Source organism: Hydractinia symbiolongicarpus, chromosome 10 (genome assembly GCF_029227915.1).
Source record: "Hydractinia symbiolongicarpus strain clone_291-10 chromosome 10, HSymV2.1, whole genome shotgun sequence".
Taxonomy (NCBI): domain Eukaryota; kingdom Metazoa; phylum Cnidaria; class Hydrozoa; order Anthoathecata; family Hydractiniidae; genus Hydractinia; species Hydractinia symbiolongicarpus.
Genome location: NC_079884.1, coordinates 14,127,335 through 14,148,500, shown reverse-complemented (window position 1 = coordinate 14,148,500; position 21,166 = coordinate 14,127,335). Strand labels below are relative to the sequence as shown.

General features: G+C 32.6%; 1 protein-coding gene across 1 annotated transcript; it reads left to right on the top strand.

Moving 5' to 3' along the window:
- Nucleotides 1-2,350: 2,350 nt before the first annotated feature.
- On the top strand, nt 2,351-4,000 carry LOC130612888 (uncharacterized). Its single transcript, XM_057434225.1, has 3 exons — nt 2,351-2,927; nt 3,016-3,250; nt 3,931-4,000. The coding sequence occupies exons 1-3, from the start codon at nt 2,759-2,761 to the stop codon at nt 3,998-4,000; spliced, it is 474 nt and encodes a 157-aa protein (XP_057290208.1). The 5' UTR covers nt 2,351-2,758.
- Nucleotides 4,001-21,166: the final 17,166 nt, after the last annotated feature.

Here is a 21,166-nt window from a genome sequence, read left to right as displayed (position 1 = left end):
TTACAGCGAACCTTGATCTTTTTAGTTGTTTTGACTTCAAAGTTTTATTTTTAAATTATTACAGTAGTCGAAGCTGAACTTGAACATAGGACAACCCGAACTATTCGCAACGTCCAGCTTTTCCTAATTTGCTCTGGATTTTACTTAAAAAAAATCCTTAAAATTCTACCAGATCACTCGAAGACAATTTAATTTAAAGATGGCCTCAACTGCGCTTCCGTAAACTACATCGTCACGTGATTCTCTAGAAAGCTTTCTTTACCTTTTTCGCAAGGCAATGTCAACCTTGCAAGAGTTATTGTAGGACTAGATTATACTTGGTTTTGTATTTTTGTCAACTAGGATTTGTTAATATTTTATTTTATTATACTTTTAGTCAATGTTAATTAGCAAATTGCTAATTTATGTATGGCAAAATAATTAAAAATAACATAATTTTTTCCTTTTAAAACATCTGAAAAGTACAAAGTATATTAATATTTCAGATTGTTGTTTGAAATGATAATGTATTTTGATCATTGGTGATTTGTAGGACAGGGAGTGGACTGTTAATAAGTAACATTGAGGCAAGCGTTGATGTATTGAAATATATATTATTGTTTTATGTTTACCATTTTTTGTTTGATTAAAGAACGAATAAACCCCTCTTTGCGCGCAAATTCGCTTAACCTAAACATTTTTCAATTCTACTGAAACTTTTTAGTTAACGGGCAGTTACTTTATTTGTAAGCAATGATTCTTCTCTTTAAAATAACTTTAAATTGGAAAGTAAATAGCACATGGTCGAATTTTTGAAGTAGGAAAAAGAAGAGATCTTTTGCACAAAAACGTGATAATTCTTAGTTTTTGAAATGCTATGTAATCACTGTATATGTAAGTGATATGTCGATATATCCGGTAACAAGTTCCTGGTTTCCAGGTGAATAATTATTTCCAAATGTCAATTGGCTTGTGAAAAGATATTGGTGAATGTCACCGTAATGAATCCCTTAAAAGGCTATCGGTCTAAGTCGATAAGAAGGAACACCTTGAAATACAGTCGGATATAGAATAATCGGAATGACTCTGAGAATAAATATGTTGTAACATTTTATTTTGATTTGTAATACCTCGTCACAATCTCAGCAACCTGCGGTTAATTAAAATAATTAATCAGGATACGTTGCAACTTTAATACATCCTATCTTTGTTATTGATACAGGAATTTGTGGCAACTTTGATGATACAAGAAGTCTATTGTCTGTGCAGATCAAAGCAGTACAGCCCTTTTCTACGGTAATTAACGCTTGCATTCTTCTTACCGGCATTTTCTAATGAACGATCTTTCAGAAAAACATCTATTAGAAATCAAACTAACCTCAGTGCGCAACAGAAAGTATACTGAGAGACTTTAGGACACTTTGTGTCACCAACCAGGTGGCTACTTTGTCTGACACGGAACTCTTTTTAAAACAAGGAGTCTTTTTATTATTTACATTCCCCTTCATTTACCACGCACTTCTATTTCTTTTAATTTAAAGTTACTCTTAAGTTAATTGTCTTTACGTATCGTTACAAATTTTAATGCGTCAGAAGCAGTTTTCGGAAGGCAAATACATCTTCATATATATCTTTCAAACATGTTTATTAACAAGCTTAGTGTGACACACAAAGCATAGTGAGATATTATACGGGCATCGAATTTCATCACCCAGTCATTCTTCTTTCACGTCAGAAATTTCTAGTTCCTCTAAATTTGGCGTCACTGTTAAGCAACGCCAAACTAACGTTGAAAGTTTTGAAGCATAAGAGAACGGGTTAGAGATAAAACACATCTTCACATATATATAAAAAAGAGGAAAATAGGCATTGATGCTGCTATATTAAATAGAAGAGGGATTTGTGAAAAAACCTGATCCATTAAAAAATCCCTACTACAAAATATCCTTTTTGAACAAAAACAAGTAATAAAAAATATTGCAATGTCATAGAACATGTTGATGCATTTTCGTTGCGTTGGTGCAATCTTGTTTCCATCGGAAGACTTAGATTAGTAAGATACTATTTTTAGCCATCGTTGTTTCATTCACAAGTCGTTTCCTTTACACCCATCAATTTTATTATTATTAATGAGGTTGTCTAGGTTATTCACTACGGATAAAGAAAGTGTATCAAATATTATATAAGATAATTAGAAAGAATTTTATGTAACTCATTGTTTAGAACAGGTATATAAGTCGATCACAGCTGTTTTTGTCATTCAAGAAAAGAATTAAAAGAAATATATGTTTAACTAGATATCATATTTTATACAGAAAAAATGAAGTTTTTAATCGTGTGTTTTGCTTTCGCTGCAGGTAAGCATAATTACTATTTAACATTGTAAACCACCGCTTCATACCCCTTTAAAAAACGACAACCCCATATACTTATTTTATTTATTCTTAGGAACATTTGCCATGGATGTTACTGGACCAACACCTCCACCTGTTCCATGTAAGTAAATTCAAGCATTTCTTTCTAAGATAGCTCCTTTACTTTGCATTTAAATTATAAATTTATTTTCTTCTCCACACAACGTAACGAATGATAAATTGCAGTTGAGACATACAGTCAATGATCCCTTGGAAACTAATTAAACGAAAAAGCGTAATAATAATACTGACAGTTATTCCTTCTATCATCCAAAATGAAGTTTACTTCTCAGAATTCTTTTCACCTTTTCGTCTTTTGACTATAGACGTATTAATTATTGTTTTATCTAACAGGTCCCAACAGCATGTGTGCTGGCCATTCCGATGAAAATTACAACTACGACCATCCCAATAATGGTAAAAAAGAAAACTACTTTGTACAATGCGTCGGTGGAAAAGCTTATTGTCAAGCATGTTGGCCAATGAACATGAAATTCAAAAAAGAATGCAATCAATGTTTGTATAGTATGGATGGTAAGTATTGGATTCCACATTTGTTTCAACTCACTTTATTCCAATCACAAAGAATTACTTTTTGACTAACCTCATTATCTTTGTTCAGATGCTTGTCACACTACACAATCATGGGCACCAGTTCCAACATACACCTGCCCTGATGAGTGCCCAAGCAGAGGACCAAACTTCAAAGGAAACATTAGAGATCCGTCCCAATCAAAACATTACGTTGCTTGTTGGAATGGTGTTACTGTTGGATGTGTCAACTGTCCAGCTGGACTTGAATTTAACGAAGAAAAGAATGCTTGTCTCTACGAAGGACAATATTATACCAAACCTTTGTAAATGTAACATATAATTAACTTAAAAACAGTAAAAGTATTTAACATATTATTTAAGGTCTAATATTTGTGTTGAATTTAACTAATGAAATAAATCATGCAATGACATAAACAATGGTTTAATCTTTCTGCTCATTCTTCCGTTTGCAACCTTAAATGTAAACTAACATTCAGTTATTGCTATCTTATTTTCTCCTGGCAATTGCAACCGCAGAGTTGTCATTGTCGTTTTTGCATTGTCAAAAAACATCGCTGATTCTGTATTTGAAAGTGTTTTGACTATTGAATAAGCCTTAGTTTGTTACAGTTACAGGGGTTTAGTCTGTTTTTGAGGAATTTCTAGGTTTTGCGATGGGCATGAGACTTTGCTTGACATATTGGCACTGTACCCTACGTTTATGCTATTATTGTCACATAATGGTTTTAAAATAACCCTGATAACACTGATATGTGAGTAAGGAGTTTTTTGTTTCAATTAAATAGATAAGAAGGACAGGATACTTCATCATTGCTAAAAAGCAATATTACTAGTTGCCAGTCAATATTTTTCATTGTTCACAAAAAGAATTAATTTGGCTTTGAGAAAAAATTTTTAAAAAGCTTAGATAGCAGTGACAAACTCTAAGAACGTAGCTGCGCAGTTTCAAGCCTATGTTAACGTGACAAATATACTCTTTAAGGAAAAGGAAGAAGGCATACATTTTACCCCCAACACATAAATTTTGGATAGAAAAACTTGTCAGTTATTAGTGTCCATAATAAGAAAACCCATTTTATAAAAGCTCGTGACAAAAACGTTACGGCAATTTCTTTTCGCAATGTAGTACGGGAAAACGCGGGAAACTCCGTGATTACAACTTTATTAAGAATTAGAGCTTTAGTGGCAAAATCACTGGAATTAATTATTTAAAATCCTTTACAAAATACAGTGAGCCAGTGGCAACCTTAAGAGCCGTTCGTCTCCGAAAGTAATTACGTAGTTCATTACTATATTAGACCACCACACTCCAAAATTTGTTAGAATTCGCTTCTTAGTATTTCAGTTCTTCGTTGATTTACTAGTTCCAAACTTCTAAAATGTACCAATTATTGCCGACACAAGCTTGACGTTTCTTCCTAATTTTCCGGATTCCTGCGGACCGGAATTATTCTTCAGTTCAGGCGTATTAGCACCTGCGATCAGCACAGTTAAACTAAATTTACCGAACCTACACATCTGGAAGTGTAGCCCTTTTGTAACCTACCGGTTGCGTAGTAATGAGGACTAATTCTTTTACAAACTTTAATTAACGCCAAAAATTGCTTTTGTCTTTATATTCAAGTGAGTGATTGTAAATAAAAATGTATATGCCAATAATCAATCAATATAAGGGACTTAAAATTATGATCACGTTAGAAGATGTACATCTGCCTACCTTACCTGTAAAGGACATAATCGAACTCTAAAACTTATTGTCATGTGACTTTGCATTAGATCTAGCGAATGTCAAATACAACAATCTCCAGAGAAAGGTTTTACAAAAATATGAATTGTGTCAACTATTTCAACGGACATATTTTTAAGGTTTATATTGTTTCCCATTACATATTTGTATGTATTGTATGTATGAACCATGACCTTTTTACGCTTTACGAATTCAATGTTTTATGTTTTTGCTATTACAGTAACCGCTGCAAAATTGATTAAACCATTTTTCAAACGCAACTTCTTTATATCACCGTTAATTTAACCTTAGAAAGTATCCATTACAATTAATGAATAGTGCTCCATTAAATATGTAAGCTTATCTTTTTATGTTTCAGATATGGAAAAATTAACTTCTTGGATAAGCTAACGCATGTCTCCTGATTGGACCGATGATTTGGTACAAAAGTAACATCAAGGCATTTAGGAAATCGAACTTAGATGAACTACGTTTGGTTTTACCACTAGATAAGTTAAATACGCAAAAATGGACCTGATACAGTAACTGTGAAAGTTCCATTTAGATATCATAATCAGAGGAGATGCAGCCTTTGCGATTGGACGTTGAAAACTAAACTATTCCTCTTTCTAAAACTTAATACATGGACAACATCCAGTCTTTACCTTTCTTTTCACCCAATATCCTTAGATTTTCTTCAATATTTCATCATCCACTAAATTTGGTATTCCTTTTCTTTGAAATAGCGCAATGAGCTGGTTATTTTTTTTCCTCTTGCAACTCTCTTTCTATCCGTTAACGGTTGTTCTTTTGAGTAAATATTTTGTATGCACTTTTGAACAAGGGCTGATGGCGGATTTTGTCCCACAGATTAAACCATACCTCTGAATCCCTTCCTTTACTTTTGATGGAACGTTACTGTATTTTCTTGTAGACTTCTTTCTTGACTTCCTGTTCAACATACTGGATCCTACTTTCATATCTGATGTTTAAATCAAATTGACACAGACATGAAGCTTTCTGGCTACTTGACGACCTTCCAATATTAAGATTTATCTTTCTAAAGAAGATCGTAATTCTCTTTTAAACCCATGATTGTCTTACATCATCACACACCAGGGATCGCCGAAAACATTTAAATTTGAAGAGAATTCAATATCAAACAAACAAAACAGACATTTTCGTATTTAAAAGTTTGTAACAAACTCGATCTAAATCATGTTTTTTTCAACGTTGTTACTGATTCACGTCAATATCATGTTTACAAAAAAAAATTAGGTCAAACGCGATAATTAATGGAAAAGGATGAATTCTCAAAGACATTAAAACGTTGTTTACTTACTTACTTACAATTTCTTTTGGCAAATTAGAAGTCCCTCTGTTGTTAAAATTTTTTCCTAAAAAAAAATTTGGTTGTTGATACAAAGGAAAAATTCGTGCTTCATTTTTACACTTATAAATATAGTGAAAATCTCTATACTGCTGATAATGAAGATGGCGACAACGACGAGAAGGATTGGCAAGCCATCATGATCGGGTCAGAAATTGTGCACCGTCGAGCAAAATTTATCTGCAAATAAATGCGAAGGATACACCAGTTCCAGTACCAGATTAATTAACTATACAATGTATTATACTTTGATTATAATACAATTGTAATTGTATTATGTTAGTATCAATAAAGCAAGCTAGAGAAAACCAGAAAAACATTTTATATATAGCTCGGTAAAAAGTGATGCATTTTTGTTTCGGTGACGAATATATTTATTACCGACAATTTTTTTTATTGATTTGGTTAATGTGAATTATTGAAGGAGAGAAAAGAAAAAATAAATTTTGCACACAAGCGTGAAAAGTCTTTGAAAGTGTTCTGTGATAAGCCTGTGTTAATGGTACGCTCTATCTCTGCGTTAATTGCCCAGATGAATAAGGTTTCCTACTGTCAATTATCTTGTAAAAAGATGTAGGTGGATGTGACCGCAATAAATGTCCTAACAGGTAATTGGCCTGAGTATCGATGATATTCATCACCGCGAAATATTGTCAGAAATATCGCCGACCCTCACAATAAATATTTATTGTAACAGAAAAAGAGTGATTTGTCTGACAAAAGATATATATTATAATATATTATTGTGATTTGTAATACTTTGTCATAATATTAACCAATCAACGTGCATTTAATTGAATAATTAGTGAGGATACGTCACAACTTTAATACATCTTTTTTTTGTTATTGATACAGTAAATTGTGACAATTCTAATGATGTAAGAAATCTATTGTTTGTGCAGACCAAAATGGTAACGCCGTGTTTTCGATAATTAACGTTTTTACACTTTTTGTCGCGTCCCATTTTTAATTAACGCTCTTTCTAACAAACTACATATCTATCAGAAATCAGAAATCAGAAATCAGAAATCAGAAATGAAAAACACATTGCGAGCATATTTAGGGACTTTGGTATCTTTTGTGTTACCATATAGGTAGTAACCATGTCCAAAATAAATAATTTTTTTTAAACTTGAAAAAATTGCTTTTTTACAGTCTTACAAATGCTTCTATTATTTAAATCTTTTCTTTACTACGATCTTTTTTAATTCCTTCGAAGTTTCTGCCAGCGTAAACAGTTTTTAGGAGCAGTTTATATGACAGGCGGGACGGGATAAGTGTTGGGACCGGACAAAATTGTCCCGAAACAAAAAATTTCCATATGAACACAAAGTAATTTTTAGCATAATTATGAATAAGAGCAGGATCCCGGCAAAAATCCACTCCCGGCAATCGTCCCGTCCAGCCTGTCATTTAAACAGCCGTTTAGAAGGAAAACTAATCATCGTGTGTACTTTTATAAATTAAATAAAGCATTGGTGCCGCTATATTGAGTAGGAAAAGCATATATAAGCCCACTCATCTAGATCATTGGGAAACAAAAAAAACCCAATAGAAAATAATATTTTTGTTGTGTTTTTTATTGTTTGTACAAGTAAGGAATTAAAATAAATAAAATATGTACAATCTTTACTTAATATTGAACAGCGACAAGTACAAAAACATTCTTCAACATGGACATGTTCATGTGTTTTCATTGCGTTGGTGCAATCTTGATTCGATCGGAACACTTAGATTAGTAAGATGCTATTTTTAGCCATCGTTGTTTCATTCACAAGTCGTTTCCTTCACACCCATCAATATTGTTATTATTAATGAGGTTGTCCGGGTAATTCACTACGGATAAAGAAAGTGTATCGAATATTATATAAGATAATTAGAAAGAATTTTATGTAACGCATTGTTCAGAACAGGTATTTAAATAGGCATCTCAATTTTTGTATTATTCAAGGGAAGAAAGAGTAACATATAAGTTTATTTGGATCTTAAATTTTCATACAGAGAAAACATGAAGTTTTTCATCGTGTTTTTTGCCTTGGCTGCAGGTAAGCTTGAATATTTTCAACAAAAATGACTTCATAAAAAACCGACAGCATCATATACTTATTTTCCTCATTTTTAGGAGCATTTGCCATGGATGTTACTGGACCAACACCTCCGCCTGTTCCATGTAAAGCTCTTTGATATTTTTTCTACGGTAGCTTCTCTACTTGACGCTCCGTCAATTGCATGGAATCTCCATACACAAAACTGATTTCATTGAGAAACGAGGTTGCACTGTTTAGACAAAGAAGTAGTCATTATTTCTTTGCAACTTGATTGAAGGGAAAAGAAACAAATAAGAATTATACTCAGATTTATTCTCGCTGTTATTCAAAATTAGAATTTTTATCTACTAGTAAAAATTTTTATCTACTAGGTCCCAACAGCATGTGTGCTGGCCATTCAGATGGAAATTACAACTACGACCATCCCAATAATGGTAAAAAAGAAAACTACTTTGTACAATGCGTCGGTGGAAAAGCTTATTGTCAAGCATGTTGGCCAATGAACATGAAATTCAAGAAAGAATGTAATCAATGCTTGTACACCATGGATGGTAACTATTACTTTCTTTTTTTGAACCTTTTCTATTCTTGCCACAAAGAATCACTTTTCGACTAACCTTATTATCTTTGTTTAGATGCTTGTCATACTACACAATCATGGGCACCTGTGCCAACATACACCTGCCCTGATGAGTGCCCAAGCAGAGGACCAAACTTCAAAGGAAACATTAGAGATCCTTCCCAATCAAAACATTACGTTGCTTGCTGGAATGGTGTTACTGTTGGATGCGTCAACTGCCCAGCTGGACTGGAATTTAACGAAGAGAAAAATGCTTGTCTCTACGATGGAAAATATTATACCAAACCCTTGTAAATGGAATTAAATTAAAAAAAACGTAAAAAGAGAAAAATGTAATTTGTCAACACTTTTTTAAGTTATTTGTACCAAATTTTATTTGAAAAACAATCTGTTGATTTTATTATACTGTTCATTATTTCTATAATGTGCAACCTTAGTGTTTACTTCGTGCACATATTATTCGCAGTTGGTGTGATTGAAACGTAGTCAGTACTTCCCTGTGGCTAAAACTTTGCTAATACCAGTATTTGCTAGATACTCATTGTTTTTTTATTCTATGCGAGGAGTTATTGAAGTATTTTCAACAATTCATTCCTGAGAAAATAGAATTCCTTCAAATTGAACTAAAATGCAGGTATTATTTTGGATATACCAGATATCTTAAACATCCTTAAAAGTCGTACCTAGTACGTATAGGTTAATACTGAAAGACCTAGATGTTTAACCTTGATCAACCATTAGAATAATAAAATCGTTAGAAAACACTGTGGCAAGTACATAGTTATTACCTAAAATCAAATCCACCTACCCATTGCTTTAACCCAAGCTCATGGAAAGGGTGGGAAATTTTGGGTCCCGCTTTATTGGTTGATTGGCAATTTCATCAGCTCTATAGAATTCTTAGACTGGATGGTAGCATGTCTATGAAACTCGACACAGTAAATTAACAAATAAAAGAATGTATTTGACATTAAAAATAAATGTTGATGTCATTATTTTTTTCCGTTTTTTTAATGTCTTGGATTTTTTAATTATTTAATTTATTGTTTTACCAAAAGATTTTAAAATATTTTTTTTTCTCCATAAGTTTTAAGTTTAATACAGAAATCCCACGTTTGTTTTATAAAAACAATCCGGTTCGGTCACCGGTTCGATTATTAGAAAAGCGGAGAATTGAAAACTATAACCTGCATATTTTAAAAAGGTAAATGCAAGGTGGATATTTTTTGTAATTTCCTTCCTTTAACTTATATGAAAATGGGCTGTACAATGTCTGCCATGTGTTTAAATGCTTAACTGAAATACAAAATATCATAAAATATATAGTTAATCATAGCAATGCCCTATATAACAGACAAAATACGGATATTAATAAAACAAAACTTTGTTGTTTACAACCCATGTATAATTGGTTCGCTCGTCAGGGAATTATCTCCTCTGCGGTTGAGTCAGAATTTTAAATTAACGAAATGCTGGATTAGCCAAAACAATTAGTCCTTTGAAAAAGCCACAAATATCTTATGTTATATTCTTACCCTGGGAATCACTCTTTCGTGTATAATTAGCAAACAGTGGCGATTCAAACACCATTTAAAACAAAGAAAGAGAAAAGGTAGGACAAGGAGACGAGTCATCAACGTGTGGGAAAGCTACGGAGAATTCTTCCGTCAAAAAATCCCCGCTATCTCAAGAAAACTTTCCTGGCGCAGCATAGACGTTAAAAATATATTGCATTCGCTGTTTCGTCTGAGCATACTTTTGCTTGACATTTTTATGGTGGATAAACACACAGAATACGGTGATTAATGATAATAAGAATCATTAGCTTATTGAAAAAAATTGCTTTCCCCGTCGTAGATACTCGCCGGTTGTGCATGTCCAGGGCATCGCTTTTTCGTGCATCCGTAGCACAAAATCACAATATTTAAAAAAAAATACGACTAAAACCGGACCAATCATTAACCGGTGCAAAATCTTCGAGAATCGTTAGAAGTATGTCACATTTGCTATTTTTGCCAAAAATACCGTGTGACAGACTGACGAGTGGCATTATTAATAACCAGTCGTTAAGGCATGTGGAAATATCCACTTAGGCAGAAGGACAATTGCGATATAGATTATTTTAGGTGTTTTAAGCATGCGAAGAGATGTTTGTGCGTCTGATATCAATAGGCTTCTTAACAAGTAGTCAGGCAACACTGATTAATTCGTTAATTGTCATGACGTATTGTTCCATATAGCAACATTTAGAACAAAAGAACTCTAAGAATAATTATGTTGTAATAACTATATTGTCATTTATAATACTTCGTCACAATAGATTGATATTTTTTAGTAAACAAAGATAGTTACAAATGTTATAGCATTACATTTCAATTGTTACAAGATTAAAATATGTTATAAAATTATCTAATTAGAAACAATAATATCTGGTTTACAGTTAATTAAAAAAATTGATGAGGATACGTCGCAACTTTATTATCCTCTCTCTTATTGTTATTTATACAGGATGGTGTGGCAACTTTAATGATGTAATTTTGTAGAGGCGGAATAAAAATGTTGCATATTTTCTTATTAAAACTTGGACTTTTGTTACCACCGCCCCTTAATTATACTTTACATTCACAAATTCGCTCTACATAGGCTTTGGCTTATTAAGTTAATAAAACATTTTTTTTTTTAATAAAAAAGTGTATTTGAAAAAACTTACTGCATAGTTAAATGATTTAATTTTATAAACACCAATCTTAAATAGTTCCCGTTAACCATAACTTAATCTAACATGTCTCGAGATGTATTTCTAACCACACAATGTTGCTGCTACATCAAACAAAAAAACACACTGATAACAAAAATCACTCATTCACTTATTTATTAAAATTTATTTTTGCGTGCTCTGTACAGACGATCAGGGTGTGTTCTCTATTACTACCCAACATATCTAGAAAATAAGTAATTGAGGAGCAACAGTTGCTCCTATTGCCATGCATTTAACTTTATTGTAGTCTACAATAAAGGCTAACACGTTTTACGAATTTTATTTATTTTTCAACAAAATGGGCGCCACTAGTTTACATCCTAAAATGGGTTAGGCAACACAATATAGAATCGTCATTTGACTGAGGTACTTAATTGCATAAGATCTTACTATCTTTAGTCATCGTTGTTATATTTAAACAAGATGTTGCCTTGACAGCCATCAATATTGTTCTTGATAATTAGGTTGACCGGGTAATTTATTGCATACGCAGGAGCGTTTTGTAAGATAGTAACATAATAATAACATAATTAGAAAGATTTTTATGTAACATATGTCAATGATGTGGGTATATAAATCGATGACTGAAACATTTTTACCATTCAAAACTGAAAGATACATAGTGTACTTAAATCTTATATTCGTTGTGCAAAGTTAACATGAAGGTTTTAGCCGCTGTTTTTGTTTTAGCTGCAGGTAAGCATTAATACTTCTTTACTAATTGGAGATAGTGTAGTGGTAGCACTTTCAACCTGCAACCATATTGTTTCAGCAATGCTATACGTATCTTTGGCTGTAATGTAACATAGTCACAGTCGGAGGTGAAGAAGAGCCAGCTGTTAGTATGGCATCCCAAGGTCTAAAAGGATTAAAACTTCCCGCTACTTTCTTACTAATCCATGCTCTAAATCCTCTTTGGAATGACAGTCTACTTTAGCGAGTATACCATATTACCTAAAATTTCTTTAAATTCGGTAGCACCATGTATTTATTTTATTCTTTTCTAGGTGCATTCGCCATGGATGTTACTGGACCAACACCTCCTCCTGTTCCATGTAAGTGGATGCAAGAAATTTTTACTACACATTTTTTTACGCCACGTGTAACTCAAGCATTTCTACAATTACTTAATTCGCCAATGCTATTGGCTACTCATAATGAAATTAGTCAGTTTCTAGTTGTAATTTAAAATAAAAGTTTTAAAATAAAATTTTATCTGATGACCAGAGACGCATTAATTTTGATTTTGCTTATTTAGGTCCTAACAGCATGTGTGCTGGCCATTCAGATGGAAATTACAACTACGAACATCCCAGTAATGGTATTAAAGAGAACTATTTTGTACAATGCGTCGGTGGAAAGGCTTATTGTCAGGCATGTTGGCCAATGAACATGAAATTCAAGAAGGAATGTAATCAATGCTTGTACAGTATGAATGGTAAGAATTGAATTCCCTTTTTTGAATCTTCTTAATTATTTGCACAATAAATCACTTTAGGACTAATGTTTGTTTAGATGCTTGTCACACTACACAATCATGGGTACCAGTTCCAACATACACCTGCCCTGATGAGTGCCTAAGCAGAGGACCAAACTTCAAAGGAAACATTAGAGATCCGTCCCAATCAAAACATTATGTTGCTTGTTGGAATGGTGTTACTGTTGGTTGTGTCAACTGCCCAGCTGGTCTGGAATTTAACGAGGAGAAAAATGCTTGTCTCTACGAAGGAAAATATTACACCAAACCTTTATAAATGTAACCTTGCAGTGTATATAAAGAAAGAAATATAACTGGTTTATAAACATGTTTTACGTTCGGTTCATTATTTGCTTGTCCATGTTACAACTAATGAAATAAATTTATAATATTTTAATATAAAATAAATGAATCTTATTCTTTTTTAATTCTTTCTTCAATCCAGATCCCAAATTAAAAAAAAATTTGGGAAACAAAGCGAAGTGTCAGTTTGTATGTTCAGCTCTTATAGGATAATGATGAAATGAAAAAAAAAGTAAGCTGTAACAATAACACTTGTTTTAGGACAGTTGATTGTTGGTATGTAGATATTATGCCCCCTAAAGATTCTGCATTTTTGCAAAGTCTTTCTTATCAAGGATAAAATGTAAAAGAGGTATACGATGACCAATTTAGACTAACACGTTAATATCACATTATATCAGAACAAACACACACACACACGACACTGTGAGAAACGAACCAATTAAGCAATGCATACTGAATCGAATAGACACACTTCACAATAATAAAAATTATTACAATAACAAGAATGTTCTTAAACGGAACGAACTTTGCATCAAAACATGTGATCCTAGTAGCTTTACACGTGCTAATGGGCCAACATTCAGCCATAATTAGATAGTAGCTACAGTGGATCAGTCTAAAGACAGTACCAGCCTGTCGCTGAGTGATTTTATGAGTCAAAAGTTCATGAAATAAAGAGTCAAGAAAGATAGCTAAAAAAAATCAAATTGTTACTCTTTTTAAAAGTGACTCTGGGCAGCAGTATCGTCAATTCTAAAGCTTAAATAAAGAAACTTCGTCTCCCTACTGGACTGGAGCAATAATTGGGACAGTCAACCCCAACGACAAAACACAGTGTCAAGTACCCTTGCTATGCCTATAATATAATTTCAAGAGAGTAAAAAGAGTGAGCATGATTCACTTTTCACGGTAAGCTGACAAATCAATGGTCGGCTGAGGTTTAGTGCAACCGCTAGGAAAACTTTTCCCTACGTTTCACCTCTTTTATCATAATAGTAAACTATCATCTAGGAAAACACTGTAAGAAAGTTAAGCAATTGTTTAATTTTGATCTGCTTTCAACATGGCGAAGTAGTTGATTGTGACAAGTGTTTAAACATTTCGACGCATTTCATGGGCTACTGTTTAATTGTCTCGATAAAAGGAGAATTAAAAAATCTTAGTATGAATGTATGTGTGTGTGGTGCCGAGTCATTCTTTCATAATCATACAAGACTGGATTAAACTTACTTATGCTTTCCAAAAACTTGATTCACCTACTTAAAGTACAAATGAAATTCATCGTAGCATAAGAAGATAGAATGTATCGCCTATGTGCAAATAAAACAATACAGTGCCGTTTCATTGTCCAATGTCCCTATCCATGACTTTGTCTGTGCATGCAGTATAAGCAGTATATTAGTAAAATTGTTTCTCCTGATTATCTTTATAAGTTGGTATTTTTGTACCTCTCATACACTTTAATACAATGCACTCCCCTTGTTCCAAGTCACATTGATATAAAATATCACTCCGTCGTAGCTCCGGCCTTGTCACTAGCACGAAACCCAAAATGAAGGAAAATCAAACACCACATCTTCTTTCTGTGATGTTTTTGTATTTTTTTTGTGTTGTTGTTGTTGTTGTTGTTGTTTTTAAAACATTCCGTGATTTCAGTCAACATGTTCGAGACAGTTTTTTTCACTGTCTGTAGCGTGCGATGAATGGAGGTTAGTCTCGTATTCTTTACCATCAAGATTTTTTCTTTTATAAAAAATTGACATAGGTGTATTCACTTGGAGAAACAGTTCTGATGTTCCTTGTGCATTGATGCTGTGCCAAAACGTCTTGAAGGCATTACTTCCATTTTTCGTAGCATATTAAGTTAAGTTAGACTTTTGGTCCAGTATAAATTGATCTCTTTCATCGTACGCCCAAAAGCTTATACAGCATTTAAATTTCACAAAAGTTTGTGTCATTTATTTTACATTTTACCCGGTAACTATAGAAAACATAGCGTCTGATTATGTGATCAATATAAGCCAATAAAAACGTCAGATATAAGAAACACCTTAAACTGACATAATAATTGCTTATCAACCGTGTTGCATTGCGCGACGGGAGAATTGTGACCAAGATTGTGACGTCAAAGATTAAACACAGTGAGGTCTATGGACACAACGGAGTACTAAAAGATTACGTTCAACATTTTCTTTAAAAAGTATATTTAAGGTCATTATTCAAAACTTAATTAAGTACTGAAATCTTTTTAAATAAGAGGCCACTCAATAAACGTTAAAATGTTTTGAAAGTAAGTTTTTACTGATTAATTATCTTCAGCTGCGAAATATACGTGTCTTTGTTAATTTAGTTCGTGTTGTTATTCTATCAATTTATCTTGCAAGTCTTAATGCATGAAATTGTCTCAATTTCATATTAGGGCAAGATATTTTTAAACATATATTTATATCAGAAAGTTACCCTTATTAAACTGTGTTAGTATATGTTCATCTCAGCTGGAACGTCCTCCAGCTTTAGTAATGTTTAATTGCACCTTGCTGTTGCAAGCAGCACCAGTCCAATGAGAGGAAAAATTTCCATTAATTCTTTTATTTATTTATTCTTTATACGGCGTCATTGCATGCTCGATTTTTAAGAAACTAATTATAAACTTGAGATTAAGGTATGAAAAACTACAAGTTCTAACAACTCTTAAAATATTATATATTTGACTCTAGATTTGTTGTCGTTGCGTTGGTAGAATGGTGATTTCATCGGAACACTTACCTAAGTAAGGTACTATATTTAGTCAGCGTTGTTACCTTTAAACAATACGTTGCCTTTACACCCACCAACATCTTGATTAAATAAGGTTAATTAGGCTGTCCGGGTGCAGAAACGGATTCAGAAACATCATTTATGTTATATAACATAATTAGGAAGGTCTTTACGTAACCCATTGTTTAAGACAGGGTACTTAAATCGACATTTTAAGCGATTTATCATTCGACAAAGAGAAAGAAACATAGCTTGCTTGAATCTGATATTTATTGTACCAAACTACAATGAAGTTTTTAATTGTGGTATCTGCCCTTGCTGCAGGTAAGCGTGTTATTTTCTAGTAATCAGTAATGCTTAATTTATAATGCTCAATTTAACATGCCTAATTTAGTACATGTTAACCTATTTATTCTTAGGAACATTTGCCATGGATGTGACTGGACCAACACCTCCTCCTGTTCCGTGTAAGTAGATTCAAATATTTTTAGGTAATTTGATTGCATTTAATTTATTTACTTCGTCAATGCAAAACAAAAATTATATACGGGAGAGTTTAAACGATAGGTTTACTCTGGTTTTAATTCAAACTGAGTTTTTCACCAAATATCTTATCTCATGACAAAGGAAGTACTAATTTTGATTTTGTTATTTTAGGTCCCAACAGCATGTGTGCTGGCTATTCCGATGGAAATTACAATTACGATCATCCCAGTAATGGTAAAAAAGATAACTACTTTGTACAATGCGTCGGTGGAAAAGCTTATTGTCAAGCATGTTGGCCAATGAACATGAAATTCAAAAAAGAATGTAACCAATGCTTGTACAGTATGGATGGTAAGAATTAAATTCCATTTTTGTTTCAGCCTACTTTATTCCTTTTACAAAGAATTACTTTTTGACTAACCTCATTATTTTTACTTAGATGCTTGTCACACTACACAATCATGGGCACCAGTTCCCACATACACCTGCCCTGATGAGTGCCCAAGCAGAGGACCAAACTTCAAAGGAAACATAAGAGATCCTTCCCAATCAAAACATTATGTTGCTTGCTGGAATGGTGTTACTGTTGGATGCGTCAACTGCCCAGCTGGACTTGAATTCAACGAGGAGAAAAATGCTTGTCTCTACGAAGGAAAATACTATACCAAACCCTTGTAAATGTAACAAAAACTTTATCTCAAATAAAGAAGGTGCTTTTTATTACCAAAAAAGGTGTTATTAGGTTTAGGTTCGTTATGAGTTCTCAGCTTCATTTGTGAGTGCCACATAACTTAAAAAAACTGACGAAATAGCATAATATATTAATGATAGGTAGTAGTTATTGTTATGTTTCGGTTAAAATAGAGAAAAAACTTTATACTCTTGTGTCATCTTTTTCTGCAATCAAGATCTTAGATTCAATATACAATCTGATAATACATTGATGACCCCTGTAAAGCTTCCCCTTTTAGTAGAAAGGTACAACTCTAATGAGTCATTAAGGCATTCCTACAGTGGAATCAAAAGAGAAGGAGTAAAAAGGATCTTTTCGGGTTTTTTCGGGGTAATGAAAACCTGATATTTTATACATTTCTTGTGATATTACCATTATATAAAATCATAGTAACAAGAAAAAAATGGTCTGGAAATTTGTTCCTTGTGGCCAAGCTCCGACCAAATAACTTGCATTTTGCAGTATCCAGAGTACTTGTAATGGCACAAAAATGATAACGGGCAGGAAGTCCACAAAACCAACGCGTTTTAATGACAGAAGCGTTTTTTCTTTCTTCCATATATTTATGGTTATTCCAGTTAAACAGCGCATTGGAGTGTTACTTAACTTACTGTTCTGACCAATTTCAAAATTTGAGAAGTATTATAAAATCAAAACCAGCCGAACTACTATTTCAACAGAAAGATTTTATACCATTCTTATGTTTGAAATTTCGCGTTGATACATAATAAAATCTTTCATGAATTCATGCTGACTGAAAATCAAATAGCAAAATTTCATTGTGGTTTAAATTTTAATTTGGTCCCAAAACTAAATTTGTGACCCCTAACACATATATCTTGAAGATAGAAACTTTTGCAGGAAGAAATTTTGTTGCATTTATTTTTTGCAATTAAGAAACATAAGAATTATTTGTGGCTGACTCTCTTGTCTCTATTGCATTTAAATTGAAGAAAAACATTTATTGCCCGTGTACAAAATGTTGGAATTGAGTTGCAAAATGACGGGTGTTATTAAAAAGTTTTTTTGAGTTTTACGTGACGTTGCAATGTACATCAGTTACAGCATAGAGCTCAATATCAATTATAACAAAAAATATTTGAGATCCCTACTTTCATAGTGTATTTTATGTTATACTGAGTAATCTGACATGCAACATGCAACAGACAAGATTACTGCAGCTGGCAACATACTTGGTTTTTAAATTTAACTTTTTTTCTGTTTCTGCCTTATTTCACATTATTACCTTCATCCCTATTTTGTGTATGTGCGTGTACGTTTTGTATGCATTTATAAACTTTACATCAAACGATTAATCCAACATTTACATCGACATGTTATTAACTATTATTAAGTCGATTTGAAAAACGGAAATATTGAACAAAGTCTCAATAGATGTGCAAGTTCTAATATTTTCACGCACCTGTTTTGTTCTTGTGGTCGCCATTTTCAATCGGAAACAAGTACACAATAATTAGTGGAATATATTTGAGTCGTGGCAACAAAAGTAATTATTTGAGTAAGATCTGATTACTATTCTGTTTTACAAGCATAAGGAGCAAACAAAGAACCCATTTCAAGATTTGCAGGAAACAGTAACTTGTGTGGGTATTTTGTAAGGTCATAAAGTTAGAACGTCTGCTCATGCCGAATGGTTTTGAATTTAATAGAGATTTAGATTACGTGATTGATGAATTTCAGCTGTACAAATTGTTAGCCCGTTGAAATTTCGACAAGTGCATGTTGCATATATTTTACATCGCCATTTCGTGTATCCGTCCCCGTCTTTTATGAAGTAACTTTACATGGGCGGGGGTCATTACTATGAGTATATGTACCAATATAATTGTGTTTTCGATTGCAAAACCCCCGATTTTTAAAGAAAAAACTTAGTATATTTTGGCTCACAGAAAGGAAATGTTATAATATAGATATTTAGTGTCTGCCTTTTTTATTCTTTCAATTTAGTGCTATGCTGAGAATATAAAAAGAAGACAGTTAGGGAGGGGAAACTATAAGCAAAATAAAGCTTTTTCTAACATCCATATTCTATCCAAGATTTAAATAAAATCAATCTATTCGGACTTGCTTTTCTTTTATCTTGTTTAATCTATTGTAGCTATGATTCGAAATTAGGATACAATCCTAACAGACACGAAATTGTAAACATTATTTTAATTGTAAATAACAAGGGTGTGCATTTTTGTGTTTTATAATAATTAGTGATAAAAATCGTTAGTAGTTTATTACACACAATAAGGTCAAGGTTACATTAATTATGTGACACAATTCTTAATAATTACACTTACATAATCAATTTTTTTTAATGATTTTATTCTTACAAATAATCAATGCCGCTACTACAAGGCCTCGGAAAAAAAGACCATCTACCCTTTAATGCCACCTTAGTATTTTCAAAAACATTGACGGCTCTAGTTAGTGAATCAAATTTTAGTACAAATTATAAATCTAAACTTATAGCGTATCTAAAAAGCCTGGAAATTTCGTTTTCAATTTCAGAAAAAGATCGGTATATGGAGTATCAAAGATTGCGACTCAGTTAGAAAGTAGAAAGTTAAAATAAAATATATTCTAACTTAAAGGTCGGTGGTATGTACCCGATGTGTAAAATTTTTAGCTATATGTGTGTTTTCTGCCTAAAGCCTAAAAAAATTATGGTTACACGTAAAGCTTTGGTATTTTTATGATTTCCCACCTAACGATATTGATTTTAGTTCCTCGCACTAAGTTAACTCTGTTTAAAAAAAAGAGGTATTAAAAACTAGATAGTTAAAAGGCTACACGGTATAAGAAATAGAGCAAAACACTAAATAGTTAAATTTTCTAAATTCTTAGGCCTTTTTTTTGGGATAAAGAGACTTTCATCAGCATATATATGTACAAGAAAAGATGATAGACTGTAGTCTTTGCTTGTTTCATTTTTAAATAGCCAGGATTTGTCAGGATAACCTACTCGATACTTGTTTATTCGATAGTGAGAATGTGTGAAAAAGTTTCTTACTTAAAAATTTTACATTTTTACAATTCGTAAAAGTTTCTCAATCTTTTAGAAGGCAATCAAAAACCAAAATGTTCAGTTCTGTTAAGTTATGATATGTTGCCGCTCCAAATAAAATCGTTACTTATTCATTTCGTAACGAACGGACGATGCCAGTATCAGTTTCGATACATTGTATCGAAAGTTTCCCCCGCTTTCTTTGGCATAACCCTTTTTTCCCATGTAAATAAACGGAACATAAAATTTTCCGCAAGTTCTTTCGCTTACCTAATGATTTTTAAATAAAAATTGGCAGTGGAAATTAATACACTCTATCACTGTGTCTTAACTTCTGCCCTTCACAGGTTTTGACAAAAAGAAAGTTTATTATAGAAAAACTCTTAAAGCTACTGAAATAAGTCTTGTTGCCATGCGGTGAATCTAACATTAAATATCTACAACCGAGTCATCTGTGTGTAAAATATTGTTTGAAAAAATCGTAGCATCTTTTTATAACATGCTTACTTTATCTGTTAATTTTTTTTAAAATTTTTTGTCGAATGATGGTATTTTTGTCATTTTGTCATTTTGTCATTCAAAATATAAAAACATTCTTGATGTGGCAAGCATAACCTGATGTGTTTCCTATATTAATAAGCGGAACACGAAATTATCCGTATGTTTTGTCGTTTTAAACCTTTACTACTTCCTTCCAACTGTTTCTCTTCAAAAAAAAATTTGGAAGATGTTTTGGAAGACATCAGAGATCAATCAAATCAAATTAAAATTTTGTTTGAACGCATCGTCGTCGTTACCTGTATGTGTTTCTTCTTTTTTAAAACTTGTGTCTGCTAAAACACCTCTTTTTTACTTTAGAAAAGCCCAACGGAGTAATTTTGCAAGTGGAGAGGCTAAAAAAGTTGAGCTTCCTAAGGAGGCCATAGTTTGGGTTGACGTAA